Below are 18563 nucleotides of genomic sequence, written 5' to 3'. Positions count from 1 at the left end.
GTCAATTCCAGAGCACAATGTCAGACACTGACATATCCACTGACACAGTTTAACATAAAGATGGGGTATTAAGCTGTTGCACATCTGAAAACACACACTGACAGGCTTATACATGTGAAAACATAACTGCATGACATTTCAGTCTCTGTCCGTGTGATATGCAGGACTCAGTCAGAGCAGCCTTCCTAAAACGAACTTAGAGTGATGGGGCAGTCAGCTCAACTCAACAAAGAGGAGCAAACCTTCTGAAACTGAACAACGCTTACACACTACTCTCTTCCTCCCTCCCTTACCCATCTCTGCATCTCTCTCCCTGTCTCATTTCCTCCCCCAGGCTCCGCCCCCTCTGTTTCTCTCTTTCTCTCCCTCTCTTTGTGGGGCGCTAATCTCCGCCTTATCTGAGTTTCACATTCCTGCTCCGTGGCATCTTATCTCCCATCATAGCCAATCAGCAGAGATCAGCCAGCACTACCTACTGACAGCTTTGCCTGTCGTTGTCACACCACTGCCCCAAAACAGCCCCCCAGCCCCCCGACATTTCCCTGCCTCACGAGGGGGGGTCAGAGAAACAGCAGCAGGCAGGCCAGCGTGAGGCTGTTGGGCTGGGCAAGGATTCATGGACATGGTATCCAATGAATTTTTGAATTTGAATTTGAATTGAAATTGGAATTTGCATTTAAATTTGAATTTGGCATGTGCTGAGTCTCATCGCGAGCCATGAGAAAGTCTCAGCCCCGTCATCTCATTGTCACTTTACAGCCATCTCTAAAGCATTACCAACCTTCTGTATTAAAGACAGCTACCTTGCGCCCCCCCTCCTATCTCAAGCAACACAGCTTGAAGTAGTGGCACAGAATCGGCCGTCGATTCTCTCCCTGTTCTCCCCAGCATCGCGGCTTAAAGTGCAAATTTGGCTGCTGGAGGACTAATCTGGCAGAGGAAAGTGTCACTGTCTGCCCGCCCCCAGAGCAAGTCACCCCCCCCTCTCTCAAAATAAACAACGGTCAGACAGTGCAAACAAGCAGCAGCGTGCAGCGGATGCTGTAACAACTCTCCTGCCCCCACAGAACTGACACGCCGCCCTGGCCACCCCAAAAAGACAGCTTCAGCCGTCTCCGAAAACATCAACAACAGAGAAACAGGTCTCTCGGAGCAGGCCATGTTTACAAGGTTGAGTTTAATATTTTCTGAGCCGGTGCTCTTACGCAAGGCCAGGCACAGCCACAGATCTCTAATGGTGAGATAATTGCAGGCAGCCCAGTTTAAAGGACAGATGCTGATTCGGGTTTAAGTGGGATTTGGGGAGAGATTTATGGTCCAGGATGCTGCGGATCGGGGAAGGACGGGGAGCGAGGGGGGGGAGGCTCTTTCATTTTGGGGAGCGCTGGTTTCTCACAGAGGCCGTGGGGACCCAGGACTGCGAGTGATGCACCAGGCCACCGCAGATCCAACTGGCATCACCGGGATTCATTACAACGACAAAAAAGCAATTATTTACTGAGGAGGGTGGATGCAATTAGCAGAATTATCTGTCTCTCGAAGACGGTAAAAAGCAGGAAAAATAGAAGGCAGAGAAAAATGAAAGGTCAAAACATCAAATAGAAGGAGAGATAATATGAGGTAACGAATGATTGCATAAACAAATTGAAACCTTTGGTGGAGCTGAATAGTAATGAGACATGTACAAGAAGCATGCATGTTGCGTTAAATCAAATTTTCATTTCTGAGGGTACATATACAGTACGTTCAGTATGGAAATATGCATCAAATACAATAGCTGATATATTGATGATTTTGTTGTGGCCTGATAAACCACCAAATGACTCAAGGGTAAAATATATGGCACAAAATTATACTCTACTATACTATACCACACTAAATACGCTAATGTACAATAACACATTGTGGTAGAATGGAATTTAGAATGAAGAGACAAGCAACAAAGAATTTAGAAAGAAATTCGAATGGAATGGAATTTAGAAGGAAGAGACAAGCAACAAAGGTTTGTGGGTAAATTTGCTCAAAATGAAAGTCCATCTGTAAATGTGTCTGGAAACTATTTTACTGAACTGGGTGGGGATACAAGATGATTAAGATGTGAGTGGGAACAAGCTGCATGTGAGGTTTCCAAGGTTTCAGAAAGGAAAGACCTCGGAGCAGCTGTGAGGGGTCGCATAGCCGTTAGCTCCGTTCCACTGTCGGCGGGCGAACCTGTGCCACTCGCGCGTCCAAACCCCCCAACCCACCTCCTCCCCGGAAAGCCGCCCGCGCTGCGGGTCTCCGCCTCGCCCCTCCACGGCCGCCAAGCTTTATGAGGTGTGGAGGGGCCGGCTCCTCTCGTACCCACCTGCTTTAATGACACCGTTTAAATGTAAGAGCCGAAACTCAATCTGCCTTCGCCAAGGACCCTGCGTCTCTCCCCAGAGCGACAGCCCTCCCTCTCCGCTCGAGACGAGGGGGAAGCGGGGGGCGGAGGCGGAGTGTATTTGTGTTTATGGCGATCTTTTATAGGAGCTGTGAGAGAGGACGGAAGGCCAGGGTGGGGGCTGCGACAGCTGGAAGGTGAGCCGGCTGCTGCTGCTGTTTGTAAAAAAGCCACTTCACTCCTCTGCCATCCGCGGCTGTAAAAGTGATTACAGTGTGTTGCTGGAGTGGAGGCCATGCACCCAGATGACTCAGAAGCCCAGATTCAACCTAAGTGCATAGCGCTTTGTTCTTATGATTGGCCTCTATTCAATTTAACCGCAATGCACTTTGCCCTTCAATTTGAGAAACAGCCAACCTAAGCAAGCCTTTTTTTCCTGCAATATATTTGATCAGTGAAGTTAGTGACCACAGAACTTACATCTTGTGGTAGGATCTAAACAACAAACCATGGGTGGACTGTATCTTGCACCAAATCTTGATGCTTGATGATGGGGCTGTGGAATAGTACCAAGTGTGTCCGTGAAGAAATGGGAATAAAAAAGCACCCATTTCAAATGTGCTATGCATTTATTGAACAGCGCAGGGCTGTAAGAGGGATTCAGTAGCAGGAGGGTGGTGAAGCGCATGCTGTGTTGCTGTATCTGAGGCCCGGCGCATGCCGGTGCGGCGAGAGAGCCACCAGGCAGCTCTGCAGAGGATGCCATGCCACACTCTGTCTGCCCCTCTCTCCCCTGCCCTCCTCCGCTCCGCCCCCCTCTCCCTTCTCCCTTCTCTTCTCCCAGCCAGACAGGAGTCGGCTCCTTGTCCCTCTCCTCCCCGTTTAGCGGTAGGGTCACCGTGGGAGGCGACGGCGTGACGAGGCTGCGAGGGGGTGACGCTCACCGCTGCTCACGGACGCTTCTGTGCCCTGCCTGAAGCTGAGCGCAGCACTGCTGCAGATTACACACACACACACACACACATCCCCTCTGTCCCTCACACACATACAAAGCAGCGTGCCACATAAGCATGTATAACCCAGGACCCTTTATTATTATGCACAGTACTGTCTTAATCAAATTGCTAAGGTTCTCCTGGCAGCTGAGAATAAGACATTTGAGAGGCATTGTTTACAATCTGACAAAGAAATGTGACATTGAAATAGTGTGACCCAAATTGAGATATTTGGGTTAGTGTGATAGTGTAACCCAAATTGGCATGCACAGACCCTGTCCTGTAAACAGGTCTGAGATCAGCGGAATAATGCAGAGGTGGGTGGGAGAAGAAATGTGTGGTACAACCAAATGGGAGAAGAACTGTGCAGGTTTACCGCTGTGACATGGTGCCCTGCTAGGGCAGACAACAGCCCTTACTCCTGCTCCTGACAACAATAAAACACACACGCACGCACACGCACACACACAGAGCCACGCGCAGACAGGTTCCCCTCTCAGCTCCGAGAGCATGCTGCGTGCCTGTGTACGGAGACGGCACGTTCCGGGAGGGAGACTCCCACTGAAACTCCGCCCCTCTCCGCCAATGCTCGCATGCGCCGCGACCGCTCTCAAGGTCTTAATCACAGTCTGAACAGCTGCAAGGTCACTTTCCCAAATGGAAGTCACAATAAGATAAGAGTTGCACAGTTAATCCTTTGGACATGGCGTAGGAAGCGGTTGTCCTGGCAATGTTAAATATCAATTATGCAAACCCACACTCAGCCATGTCTTACCATTCTCTGATGACTCATCATTTTAAAGCCTCTTCCAACTTTAAAGTTACACTCCCGTCAGCCTCTGTGTCACACAGCAGAAGGCCTGCTTTGTTTATGTAGACTTGTGAAACAGAAAAGTTTTCTTAGTGTGCACGCATCAGGGAGAGCGAGAGAGATAGAGGGAGAGAGAGAGAGAGAGAATTGCAGAATTGATAAAATTATTTCTGAACCAGGAAAGAATTTAATTTGATTAAATTTTCTGTTAGATGAGTTTGGCTGCCCTGTACCGCAGCACTTTGCTTAACTCGGCACTGCCATGCGCTCCTGCAGATCGCCTTGATGTCTCTGGTAACTGCTAATGTGTTCTGAGAATTAGAATTGGTTGATATACACCCATCTGAGTGACACAGGATGCTGTCTGCCTGAGTGTGTCAGTGCACGTGTGTGTGTGCCTGTGGGTGCGCCTGGTTGCGTGTCCGTGTGTGTGTGTTTCTGAACGTGTGTGTATGCACCATGTGTGTCTGTATGTTTGTGTGTGTACGCCTGTGTGTGCCTGTGGGTGCGTGTTGGTGGTTGTGTCCGTGTGCATTTCTGCACGTGTGTGTGTGTGTGTGTGTGTGTATGTGTACATGTGTATGTGTGTGTGTGTGTGTGTGTATGGCCTAAAGAAAACGATGCCTACTTCCTCCGCCTGTCGGATGCGTTGGCATGGAAGCTCATTTTCTTCTCTGCCATCTTTACCCATTCCACTGAAGCAGTGATGTTAACAATCCTGTGGTCACATTTACCAGTTCTGCCCCATTACAGGCAGAGGCAGATAAATTAGAACAGGAATCCATGCAACGCCACAGTCTTCGGGCTCCACCCGACAGATGCAGAGGGGGGGAGGGGGGACAGGGAGGAGGGGGGCATTGCAGCATTCGAATTTTTCGCAATGGACCAGGGGGGCACAGGGGCACTGGGAAAATAACCCGAAACCCTCAATCATCTTTACTACAAGGAAAGGGAGGATCTCAGTATTTGTTAAACATGACCTGTGTGGCACTGCATTCGTAAGTAACTTAATGTATAAATCAGAAAGAGAGCTCCACGGAGAAAACCTTCGCTGTGACACAGATGGATGGCATCTGGCAAAAGCGTCTGAAGTGTCCTTCAGAATACAACTCCAGCACATGCACGCAGTCACACGGTCGGGAGCGCGCAGCCCGGCCCCACCGAGTCACCCTCCGGAGGCGGGCCGTCACGAGACGCCAACCATTATGCCATCACCCTTCAGGGCAATCTGTTCCCCTTTATCTGGCTCTCAGCTGTACAGCAAAAAGCCTCAGTGCTGATCTGTACGCTGGTTCCCCTGCCTTCTTCCTGGCCTCTCTCCCACCCTGCATTAAACAGCAAGCACTGACCGCAGGCTAACACTCTTAACACTGAGTTTCCCCTGTCTATATTATCCTGACTTGACCACATTCCATATAGTCTTTACCCGGCGGCCTGACTGGCTGGAGTCTGCTCCGAATGCTGAGTTTCCTTTACGCCATCATGACCTGACCTCGGTCTGTGAGGTACACACCGCACTGCCTGATTCGACGCTCTGTATGTGTGGCCGCCGCCCCCCGACGTGGATTTACACCGGGCCCTGGCACCGCTGACCTGGGAACAGCAGGCCGCCCTCCTGGAGCAGCCTACCAATAAACACCTCCTTTCTTCTCAGCCTGCAGTCGGCCGGCACCAGCGGGGAGGAAATTTCCTGCACAATCAGATGGCGTTCGTTAAACAGTGAGGCAACTTCAGTCGGAATAGTGCGCACCTTTCTAATCTGCTTGTGCAGAGGCCGTTGCAGTCGCTTCAGGCAGACTTCATTTCCTCTCAGATGAAGTGCACAACAGGACGTGTCACCGAGTTACCTGATTTGGCAGGCAAGCTTGGTGGTTGACAGATATATATCCAAGATAAAGACGTAAATACATTTTTTACTGGGACTGTATTCACTGACCAATGTTGAGACCCCAGAAAAGAAAGAAAAGCATATTTTAAGAATTTCCAGTTGAGGGTGTACCAAAGAGAAATCACATCATCGTGTTTTTTCAGTCCCCTTTTGTAGCAAAAAATCTAAATGCTATCTAATTTATGGCCCAGAGCAGAGAGCTATAAATTCCCCCCACACACCCCCGCCCCCCACAACCTCACTCCAGAATCCACCTTCCTTTCTCATCATAGGAATTGCTCATGGGCATTGGAGTCTGACGAATCAGCTCCAGGCAGAAGTTGCACCAAAGTGCTCATCTAGGGCCAGATTACCCAACCACAAGTTTAACCTTAACCATTAGCAGCTTAACAGCAAAAACTGGTCCTAGATCAGCAGTCACGGGCAACCTCTGCATGGAGCAACAAATCCTGGGTGTATGGCTGGCTGACCAGCAGCAGAATGGAGTCTGTCCTATAAACCAGCTCAGTTTCCCCTTTAAAGTGTCGGCCCACCTTGTGCTGTTCCATTAATTAGTCTGAGCCTCCCGATTGCTCTCACTGAGAGAGTGTCACAGATGGGGACTCCTGGCGTTAGGGCGTGTTGATGTAGCTCTGCAGTCACCCCATAGAAGAACTCTGATAATGCCTTTGGGTAGCCTATCACCCATGACAAAATATTAGCTACCTTTTCTATGGAATGATAAAGAACAAGAGGAGGAATCATATGTGTAAAATGCTATTAACTGAACAGCAAAGTGTTGGTCCCCTTGCGGACACATGCATGTTAAACATGAAAAAAGCAGCTGTACTGTCCTGTACCCTAGGTATTCCAAAGGGAAGCTGCTCAATCTGTCAGATACATTGTGCTGCTGTCAAAATCGGGAGACATAGTCAATGCACTAATCTATGGCTAAAGTTTCTCACTAAAGTCCAGCCTCGTTGAACAAAGCCATTCCAGACCATTTCTGTGTAATACGCAATAGAGTCAATGGCCCCGCGTGGTAAGAACCAAAGAAGCGTGCCAGCGTGCGATGGAGAGAGAGCACAGAAAGGTTTTGTCGCTCAATTTAGCGGAAGCAAAAGCCTGGAAACGTGGCCCTCCGAGTTTGTGCAGAAACAGTTCTGAAACTCAGTCTCCCGAACTTTTTCCTCACCAGCTAATGTGGCCGGCCGCGCTTGACTGGCTCTTTATTAATAAAGTGTTCAGGTCTTGCCGAAGCATCTCAGCTGGGGAAAGGAAAAAAAAAAAGAAAGCCTGTAGCACTCTTCAGACACCTCCACGCGGCTGATGAAATGACAAGTGCAAGGCTGTGGCAGTACCCTCAACACAGACATCAGGCAGAAGAGAGAGAGGAAGCAGGAGAGTGTCAGCGAGGGGGGGGGGATGGGGGGTGGGGAGTGAGAGCATGGGTGAGAAAGAGAGAGAGAGGGAGGGAGGGAGAGAGATAAAAAGTGAGAGAGAGAGGAAGAGAGGGAAGGAGAGAGGAAGTGTGAGAGAGATGAAGAGCGAGAGAGCAAGAAGGAAAGACAGAGAGAGATAGGGAAGGGGAGATAAAGAAACACTGTCTTTTTTTTCAGAATTTTTAATGGGCTTTTGGACGTGCGTAAGCCCCAGTTAGCAGGCCTGTTACATCCGTACCCAACGAACTAATTGGCCTTGGTAGCGAGCAACTCGCTGCCACCAACAAAAGGGAAGCAGGTTTTGTTTAAATATGAAATTATCAGCTACAAACAGTCATGCTGTGCATCCATGTGGCTAACAGGGAAGTGACGTTCCGCAGAAGATTTAAGGGATCACATTAATCATGGCCTGAGAGCGACAAACTGAGACGGTGACTTAACCTCATGGATTTCCTGCGCAAGCTTGTTGCCTTTCCTTGAGGAACCCGCCAGATTCTCACTACAATGCACTATAACCATTCACCATCTGGGGAGGGGGAGTGGGGGGGTTTCCATTACGTGCAATATACTTCAGACCAGCATCACATGTGCTGCATATGCATACCAGACGGATAGATTTGAAAAAAATGACCAGGTGAGAGATTGGCAGCAACAGATTACAATCAAAATGTGAATGTAAAATGGAAGACGAATAAATAAATAAATGACGGAACAGTACACAGGCCAATAGGAAACCTCCAGGTGATAGGACAGGAATGCATCGGTTCTTTTATTTTGGTTTTTGTTTTTGTTTCTGACTTTACCTCTCTCAAATGATGTCCAGCCCCCCCCCAAACACATGCACACAAAGGATGGAAACACTTTGCTTCGGGAAAAAAAAAAAACGACAAAGAGCTGGAAAGCTTTTTATTGCCCCTCTCTGCCCACCACGGCAGATCTCCTTTCTAAGCAGGCCAGTAGCTGTTCAAAGCCGTACCCAGCGCCACGCCGTGCACGGCCCCCTGTCTCCCTCACGCCACTGGCTGCTTGGCAGAATAATTGACATAACTGATTGAACTCGTGTGCCGCTCTGGTTGCGTTTCAGGGGTGGCCAGGGGGGTTATTTTCCAAAAGCATCCACAGCCTTCTCTGATAGGCCAGATAAGGACCAGAGAGTGAAACAATGCGGAGCATCAAAAACGTCGGCGTTCAGGACCTCATTCAGAGCCAAATTCCTTGAAATGTTGCGAGCTTGTGGGAGAGGATGGCGGGCAGATGGGGTATAGCAAAAAATAAAAAAAAGAAAAACCTGAAAAATTTTCAGCGCGCAAAAAAAAAAGGCAGGAATCTGAGCCATCACAGCCCGCGGTGCCTTTGTTGTCTCTGTTCACGTGCGGGAGGGGCCCGTGATGCTGGTGAGCTTAGCTCAAAATTGATACAGATTGAGGAGCTGGCTTCACGCTGTGCCACATCAGCCTTGAAGATTCTCCCAAGAGTCACGGAGGCATTACGCTAACCGTTTTAAACAAGAGAAAACGCAAAGATTACCGCTGGAAAGGCGGCGGAAGGACTATTAGACTCTTGATGATTCGCGCGTTGAGAAGGATCAGTATTGCCGGTTGAATGTTGTGGGGGCTGGGACAGAATACGGCTTGTAAATTAGAGCATATAAATGTATCGATGTGAAGCACGATGTATCGAAGTGTATGCGTTCAGCATCTCTGTACTGAATCAGTATTGTCTGTCTGCTATCCTAATTGATTGGCTGATGCACATAATCACTAGAAATGCATTTGTCTCTTTACAGTACCTGATACACTTGAGGGAATTTGCATCTCTTTGAACCTGATGATCTTGATATAAGCATAACTGTTCTTTAGGGTGAGTGCATGTCTCATGTTTCTAATTAGTGTGAACACTTATTGCATTTTTTTTTTTTTTTTTGCTATATACATCCCCAAGAAGACTTCAGCGAAAAGGTCCCTCCCCTTAACACTGAGTGCACTCCCTCACTTCTCTAATTTTTTCGGCAATTACCATAGTACGTACTGATGAGGAAGTCACAGGACAGACGCTCTTTCTGAGGGACTCCGTCAGTGCACTGAAGTCCGGTATGTTCTGCACAGTAAATTACCCAAGAGATCTACTGCATTGCAAATAGCTGATTAACCCACAACAGAGAACATTCCCTCTGCCTCACACACACACGCACACACATACACATACACATATCCTCTCTGCCCCCCACCCCCTTCTCTTTCTCTCTCTCTGAGGATTTGTGAAGATAACCAGAGGCACCTGAGATGGCTGCAGCCAGGGAACTGAAGCGAGGGGGGGGGGGGGCAAACATGGCCCTTACCCCCGGCAGAGAGCGAAATTAGGGAGGGAAATCATGGCACTTACCCCTGGAAGGGTCTTCTGTTCGTGCAGTGCACTCTGGGCCTTCAGTGCTGATTCTCTGGCACAGTATGTTAGAAAGGCACATCCTGGAGAGGCAGGCAGGCAGACAGGAAGAAGACAGAGAGGCTTTACTGCGTGGCAATGATTAGAGTCAAGAGCCGTGCTTAAGGAACAAGTGTGCTAAAATCAACTTTGGTCTACTCCCATAAAGTCAATCAGAGGAAGTATTCCCACACACTAATCCAAAAAAATCTCAATACTTTTACCAGAAGTAAAGTCAGTTTTATACTTAGGGAAAAAAGTAAAAATTTAATAAGTATATATAAAAAACTTTCATACTTACAGGGAAAAAGATTCCCAAGCTATCAAAACTACTGTAAAAGACCAAAAAACATGACCTTTCACTTCTGGTGCAGCTATCCTCAAAGTTGAGGAACAAAAAGCTCATTTGAATATGTATGGACAACTCCGACACTAACAACAACGTGACAGATTTCATTAAACCCTGAGTGGTTGTTCTGTTATGCGCTCGGGCGAGCTGACAGTGGATGACCCCTTCCGGAAGATTTTTTTGCACCGGGCAGCATATTTTCCAATTACTGCATGTCACACCTGCTGCCAAGGCTTCCCATGGGAGCGGGGGGCCACGCGCATGCGCACACACGCACACACACACACGCGCGCGCACGCACAGCACCCCTCAACCCGGGACAGGAGTGCAGCATTAGGGCACGCCGCCAAGACAGCTCCTTTCTACCACAACCTTCACCCTCCTCTGCAATCAGCACGGCGTCGTGGGAGAAATTCTCCTGAGCAAGACTGATGAACAGAGCAGAACAAAGGAGGGCCGTGTTCTGGAGCCCAGACAGAGATCTCCTCCCCAGTGACAGGGATCCTGATGCTCCTGCAGATATCTGACAGCATAAATAGGAGGGGACAGGCGTATCTGAGCGATGCTGCAGCTCCCTTCTCACTTGCATCGGTTGTTTGGCCTGAGCAGCAGTTGAGGTCCTTTTCGAGTTTGCTGGAGAAACTGCACAAGCGTGCCATGAGCAGGGTTGATTCATGAGATTGGGCTGTGCAGTGCTTGTGCGAAACAACAGTTTGCTATGGCCCTCTATGGACGTCTATAACTTAGAGTTTAATTAAAGTTCAATACATCTGCATACACCAATGTGTAATTGTAGCATGCTACCAAAAGTACATGATCAATTTTGTTTTCATCTCCCCATCTCATGTTTCGCAAGCTGCTCTCTGCATTAAGCCTATAACCCATTCACGAACACCCACCAGGGAGAAAAGACACACAATGTTGGTAAAATCAGGATTATCAATGACAAAGGCAGTTCACTTCTGTTAAGATGTACCATATAGCTTTTTGTTGGCGTTAAATTAAGTGCTGTGTAAGTCATTGGCACCCATCAAACTGCTTGTCTGCGACCATGTGCACTTAAACAAGACAGGCACTTTTCCTTCCTTTCTTACCACTCTGTTTATAGGGCAAAGCAGCCTGTGTGCACATGACCAAATGGTCAGCTAATAAAATTTACCACAAGGCCTGCTGCACTTGACTTAACTGAAATGGATGAAATGTCTGAGGGCAATCTTGTGCAGCTGAATGCTGTTTTGGAGCAACGATAACAGCAGATGTTTATACATATATATATATATATATATATATATATATATATTCTGGTGAAGGTTTTGTATCGATTGTCTTTACAACTTTACAACAGTGTGGCACGGAGAGCAGTCAGCCATGGCAACCTCTGAGCGCGCTGAGAAAGGGCCGCCTCTCTCGCAGACTAACACCCGGGCTAATGAGCAGAAATCGACCGTCACCTGGCCAGCCCCTGTCACTCAGCCACGGGAAACACTGACGCAGGCCTGCCTGTCACCGTCACCTGATCGCTCAGCATGAGTCATGCCCACCCCGCAGCCGGGAGACCTCTCAAGAAATCACTGGCCCCGAAACGAGGTTCCGGTAAATGTTTTAAAATCGCATTTTGTGCCTTCGTTTAAAAAAGGCGAAACGGCTTTCTTCGTCTCTGATTGTTTACAGCTAAATGGAAACTTCTGGGGCGGGGTGAGACGAAGCCACAGGCTGCAGGGAAAACAAATAAACACGGCCAAGAGAGAACGGTCCTCACTTTCCATCAACGCGCATTTACAGAGACGGGCTCTGTAAGAGCAAAACTGTGTCAGAGCCTTTTTTTTTGCTTGTTGCTTTTCTTTATCGCTTGTGCGGAAGGCTACGGAGTCAACTATTTCCAAGGTACCAACAAGCAAGTGCGTAGGAGCGCTGGTGCACAGAGAATAAAAACATTTCCTTTTTATTCACATCTAATAACACCTCATCTCCCTCGGATTGTGGGAGTCCATGGAGCTCCAGCTCTCTCCAGGGCAACTGACGACTGTACACAAAATGCCAGCGGTTCCGACTCCCACCTCCAGGGCGCCTGCCCGATCTCTCCTTTTCCAACCTGATGCCCACCGTTACCAGTTTAATTCAGAGCACGTGGAAACGATAAAGGCTGGGTCCGGCCGACATGTCTGACCATGCTGTCCATGAACCTGATGTCCCCTCGGCAGAGGAGGTGTGCCTCTGTCACTGCATCCTACACATTGTCCCTCTCTAACAGTCACAGCAAAGCGGGAAATGACTGGACCAAGAAAAAAAACAAAAAAACAACTCGAGGAACAGCTGAGTGCCCCCAGACAAAGAAAAGAAAACATTACATAATGGAAAAACCATAATGGAGAAATATGAATATCGCTAACAGTCGAAAAATGAATTTTATTTTTAATTTGAGACGTTCAAACCCACTGATGAAAACAACGCAGGAATTCCAAAGCTGCGGGCGGGTATTCCTAACCCACATCTCATCTGTTCAGGCTGACGTCCCACGATCCACATGAATTAATCGTAAACCATCGCATGAGCGCGGATCTTGATTCCTTTTCACATCCAAACTCATTCTACTGTTCAGCCGTTTAACACTCCCAGTATTTGAAAGGCGTTACAGCATAGGTTTTAGCATAGGTGTTTAATGATTGTTCAACCCGGGTCAGACAGATATTAAACATGACACATGCACCGTAGATCCTAGCTGTTTGACTGCTATGATTTTTATACTAAATAAATAGGCCTACATTTTAAAAACTAAAGAGAAAAACGTTTTAAAGGGGAATACAAGTAAAAGACAGTCGGCCCATCTTTCCAATACTAAAGGAAATCAGATGTAGTGGCAGAGAGGGAGTGAGTTTGCTATTAATTGGCTATGTTAATTAAAGGGCTACACCACCAACCACTATTACTACTACTACTCCCAGTGATAAAACTGTTGATACTACTTACACACGCATGTATAATATGTATGTGTATAATTGTTATCATTGTAATAATCATAATCTCGAAGAATAATTTGATGGTGTTGTAAAACCATCAAAATACTGCTGAAGGAACCTTGCCTTAACACGGAATACCAACACTGAAGCTATGGTTAAACCATGGCTGGTTCTGCAAATCGAATCGACGTTGAATGATCCACGATGAAGCAGCGTTACAGAACAATATTAAAATAAGGCTAAAAGTGGTCGCTTTTGAAAATGAAATAAATTGTGATTTTTCAAACGTTGAACCGAAGTTATGCATCAGTACTGAAATTGTGTTGAAATTGGTAAATAGATTTGATTTTGAACGTTTAACGTCGAATTAAAGTTATACTTTAACTTTGGATCATGTTTAAAATCAGATGAATTTTGTAAACTTAGTCAATGTTGAATTGTGAACGCAGTCAACTTTATGACATCAATGGATGCCACCGACGTCTGTTGAACAAACCTATAATTACGACTCAAAACGACTTGGTCCAAATGACTTCACTTAAAGCAATAACGTTTTATTTGAAACAATGAGGCCCATTATGGAAGCAAAACTAGCATTTAAACCGCCGTTCACCAGCACTAGCCACTTAAAAATCTGACAAAGTCAAAGTGTGGTGACTAGAGGTACTGTGATATTAAAAGTGAACTACAGAGAAAAAGCTGCCAGAACAACAACAAAACTAGTAAAAATGTTGTGTTTGTTTGAATTACACACTTAGGACAGCCATAAACGGATAATAAAATCCTTAAGTAAAACGGTAAATTCTATTCCAAGAGGCCCGCTGTTTCTGCTAGCTCGTTGCACCTCTGTTTTTAACTGTAACTGTTTTCACCCTCTGTTCAACCTTAAATAAATTTTAATTTTGACGTTGCTAAACCCACTTATGTATGTAGTTGTTCTAAGTTACAACGTAGAAATGACGTTGACTGCCTGCTGAGATGATCACGGCCATTTGTTTAGATTTTGATCTTTGAATTACAAGCTGCGACGCTGCAACGCTGCAACCTAAACAAAATTGCGCTGTGAGCTTTTTACTATTATCCACAGCTTCTTCAAGTAGAATAATCTATCTGTGTCTCTGTGTCCTATTCAACTAGGCTGTAAGATTTAATCCTGTTATTGACGGCATCAAAACCCCTTTCCTTGTCGCGGTTTCCAAATATTGTCCTGTAAAATGAAAGACAAAGAAAACTGGAGGGGAAAGAAATCGTTCACAATGCAACCAAACCATGACGATCTATGAATCTACACTATTAACAAGGCTCGCATGATATGGAAATATACATTGCTTCGTTTCATATTATGTTATTTTTAGAGGATAAGGCGGCTGGTTCGTCTGCTCTTGTTTGCAGCTGAAGATGTTCAGCTGCTGCAAAGAGGTCCTGCGTGCTGCGGGTGACCTGTTGCTAGGCAGTCCAGCAGCCTTTCGGACACTCGTCCAAATGCTGTATTTCAGAATCATTTTCTGCAATCGCGCCTATGGCAAACAAAATAGAAACACCAAACGATTCCAAAATCAGGGCATACTTTGAAAAGTAAATTAACATAGAAGTAATCTAGAACGAGACTAATGAAGTCAGATGCCAATAGCAGGCTCGTCACTTCAGCAAGCGCAGCATTAACTGTTTGTTAGATAATTATACATTAATACGTCCAGCCGTAGTCCGTGTAGACGATCTCCGCATGTTTATCTTAACTATAATATAGGTTCTTAAGTAAATTTTAATCAATTAGGATGATGCACTTTTACACAAATTATGCGTATGCATTGAATTATTCAGATGTATGTCATTTTGGAATGCTATTCACCTTGTCATTCGGAAAGCATTTGTAAACCCTGCCCTAACATCTTGTGGTTGTGGTTACTGAAAACTGTTATGGGGCGTGGTTCACAATACCGCCCCCTCCCCAAAATTCATACCTCAAAGTAGATTGTATTTCACATTCATCTCTTCGATAATCAGCGGAGTTTTTGTCTTGTATTTGCCTTGTTCGTGTCTCACATTGTGACAAAATCACAGGACTTAGGGAAGCAGTTACTTTGACTGCTGCATATTTACACTCTACCGACAACTGCTAGAAAAATCACATAAGAGTAATACCACATTATTATGGGGCAGAATTTCGTTTAAATTGGAAACAGTGCATAACTGTTTGAATTGTTTGAATAAGTTCATGCACCTTGGAATAAACTGCTTCAGTGAACGATAAGGGATGGATATACTTAAATTGAGTACATCAACAATGTTCAGGACATTGTTTTAATTGATTATAGCAGAATGGCATAATGTAGGCTGTAGTTATATATAATCGGCACTGATAACGCACAAAAGAGACAGTGGCCGGAAACCCCCGGGACACAAGGCACGAGAGAGCTGAATGCCGGACTCTATTCTACGTCCCGCGGTGCCATACAGATTCCCGAAGCGCGGCACCTATTAACTATAAACTTGCTCCTTTAATTCCGTACAGCGCCTTAGCCAACGGCCCCCTGGGGCGAGTCCGCAATCTGGATCTTTGTGATTAGAAGTCCGTTCCGCAGAACTAAAGGTGAGTGATAAAAATGATTAGCGCAAGACAGTTATTTACCTTATCAACACACCTATTGTTTCCCTTTCTCAGTTTGCCGTAGTTCATTTTCTGGCATATTATGATAATAATAATAATAATAAAAATAATAATATGTGCTCTTCTGCTTATCATGTCAAAATTCGTTATGCTGACATTATATATGTAAACAGCACTATTTATTATGCCGCACTTCCATCATCTGTTATCTCACAAAATCACCTACAATACTAATACAGGCTTTCATTACTGGGGGAAATGACTCTTCTCCAAAAACGTGTTGTTGTGTATCTGGTAACATTATTCAGTTCTTCTACGATACATGATATACGCTACATTTAAAAATGAAAAAGCAGTTTGTATGTAATATTACAGCCACGCAATCGTTAAACACATTGCAATGTGATCTAAGAAGTAATGTTGGGAATATTATTAAAATAATGTGAAGATAAAGGATCAGATACTTTACAAAACGTGGCCGACGTTTTGAAGGATTTCGTGCATTTAACCAATGTAAAATTCCATTGGTTATTCTTCATCACTGTAATGTCGGTGTAATGTTTTGTTGAGCAATAATCCTACATGTGTTGTTGAAGACGTCTTTTGAAAATAATATATATCACCGCGTAAATCGAGCCAAAACAGCGCTTCGAGAAGTGACTATCATTGCTAGGTCGAACTGATCATCAAGGGAGACGTTTAAATAACCATTTAATGTTATCATAGACAGCTTCATCCAAATCCATCATTGTGAAGCATTATGTGCGAGAGTGGAGAACATATTTCTCAGCGTGAAGCAAATGTTCTCATTTTTGCGAATGTTCTCAGTTTGTTGCAAGGTCTACTTATGGTTTTAATGCTGGTAATCCTGATGGTAAGCAAGGATAGAGATACATTTCGTGGCATCGGCCAACTTTAGTCTGTATTATCTTCTCAACTACTGTGAGAAGCCAACGTTTGGCTAGAAATTGAATTGGGATCCGCGTTCACGAACAGGGTAGCACTATGGATTGGTCTCTCAGTTTTTTCAAATCAAAGTGCATTTACTGTTCCAGTAATTTTGTTATATGCCAACGTCTAAGGCATGCAGGAACTAATCGAGGGTATCTGAGGGTATCTACTGGATCATTTAGTAAATAAGAGTTGCATTCAGGGAATTTAACCACAAGGGCAGGATAACAGCAGTTGTAGGACAGTTTTAGGACTGTCGTGAAGGCACGTTTCGTTTGACAACTAAATTACGCCATTTTGACGGAGACAGCGACTGTTTTTCGGAATACAGCAGCAATCTTTACTGCATTTTTCATAAAATTGCAAATATTGCTGTCGGAAAGAGCTCTTTGAAAGCGACGACACAGATTTTGGCAGCAAAACACAGTGCCCAAGCTATTTATTTGCGCTTCCCGATCCTGCATAAGAGAAGCGGAAGAACGCGCACATTAATTCGTTTCTATGACAGTTTATGAGTGCAGAGCTAACTTAATCGCTTACCATATGGCCAGATGTGAACTTCACGTATGATCGTCCTGCCACTTAACGTCAGAATCTAATTTACGACCGAAGACGGCGTGGATTATGCGTTCACTTCCCTGGACAAAAAGCTTTTGTAAACCAAAGAGTGAGTCTTGTCGGATTACTTTCAAAACTCGCATTTGGTTAGCTGTTTATCTTAGCACTCGTCAGCCACTGGACGCCCGGCTCGTAATCGCTGTTTGTGAGAGAAACACATGCGGACTCATGTGCGTAGACGCATTTAAACCCAACGCTCTTTAAGAGGGACATGGATATGTCGGCCCTCCTCCCAAGCACACGTACATCTGAAGTCCCTACAAGTTCATTTAGTTTGAAACGGGTGATATTGCTCACCGTCGTCCCAACCCCCACCTCAGCCTTGGAGAATAAACGCGACACTTTTTATGCACTCTACCGAAGTACTGACCAATCTACAGCAGTTCAGCCCGAGGTGGCGCAAAACAGTAACAGAATAAATTTAAAAAACCGACCTTTATGCATTCCTGTAAACCTGTCTTTCAGCACGGTAAGTTCGTATATCTTCCCGAATTCCTCAAATAAGGGCTTCAGGTCCTTCTCCTCCAGGTTTCTCGGTATTTGTCCGATAAACAGTTTGATGGCGTCGTGGTCCTTCATGGGAATGGTGTTCTGTCCGATTGTGAGCCCGTTCATCCTGCCGGCGCTGTTCGTGGTGCTGAATCCATTCTCTTGCTGCACTCCGTTCGCTGTGACTGTAGCCATCTTTCTTCAATGGGCCGACTGCTCTCTCTCTCCCTCTCTCCCTCTCTCTCTCGCTCTCTCTCTCTCTCTCACTCTCTCTCCCTTCCCTCTCCCTCTTTTTTCTCTATCCCTCTCTCTCTTCTCCCTTCTCTGTCCCTCTATCTCAAGCACGCACTCCCCCTTCTCAGTCTCTTTCTCTCCCTCTCTCCTTGCTCTTCTCTCTCTCTCTCTCGCTCTCCCTCTCTGACTAGCCCTCCCACTCTCGATCCTATTGTTTTGATTTCACCTTATTTATCTTTTATATATTTTCATTCCTCTTCTCGTTCTCAATCTGTTTCTTTCTCCCCGTGTCAGCTGCCACTCTGCCTAGTGACGTCAGCTCATGGGCTCCTGACAAGACCCCCTTGCAATTTGCATAATAAGCCTGGCTTAGCCAATCGGAGGACACAACGAGCGGAGGCCCATGGGGTGGAGTGTGAATCCAAACATTTGCGTAAAGGGAGAGCTTGGGATGTT

General features: G+C 45.9%; 1 protein-coding gene across 6 annotated transcripts in view; it reads right to left on the bottom strand.

The window, feature by feature from the left end:
• Positions 1-18149, bottom strand: part of si:dkey-205h23.2 (CUGBP Elav-like family member 4) — a 99179-nt gene extending 81030 nt beyond the window's left edge. For all 6 annotated transcript variants that reach the window (XM_036544594.1, XM_036544598.1, XM_036544600.1 and 3 more), the window contains exons 1-2: positions 17819-18149; positions 9863-9945 (exon numbers count right to left, since the gene is read on the bottom strand). In XM_036544594.1, coding sequence (XP_036400487.1) covers positions 9863-9945; positions 17819-18068 — 333 coding nt within the window. In that variant the 5' untranslated portion in view covers positions 18069-18149. The remainder of the gene's footprint in view (positions 1-9862; positions 9946-17818) is intronic.
• Between the last annotated feature and the right edge of the window lie 414 nt (positions 18150-18563).

This window comes from Megalops cyprinoides, chromosome 13, assembly GCF_013368585.1.
Source record: "Megalops cyprinoides isolate fMegCyp1 chromosome 13, fMegCyp1.pri, whole genome shotgun sequence".
Taxonomy (NCBI): Eukaryota; Metazoa; Chordata; class Actinopteri; order Elopiformes; family Megalopidae; genus Megalops; species Megalops cyprinoides.
The sequence above is the reverse complement of the archived record's forward strand: the minus strand, read 5'-3'. Positions and strand labels throughout refer to the sequence as shown.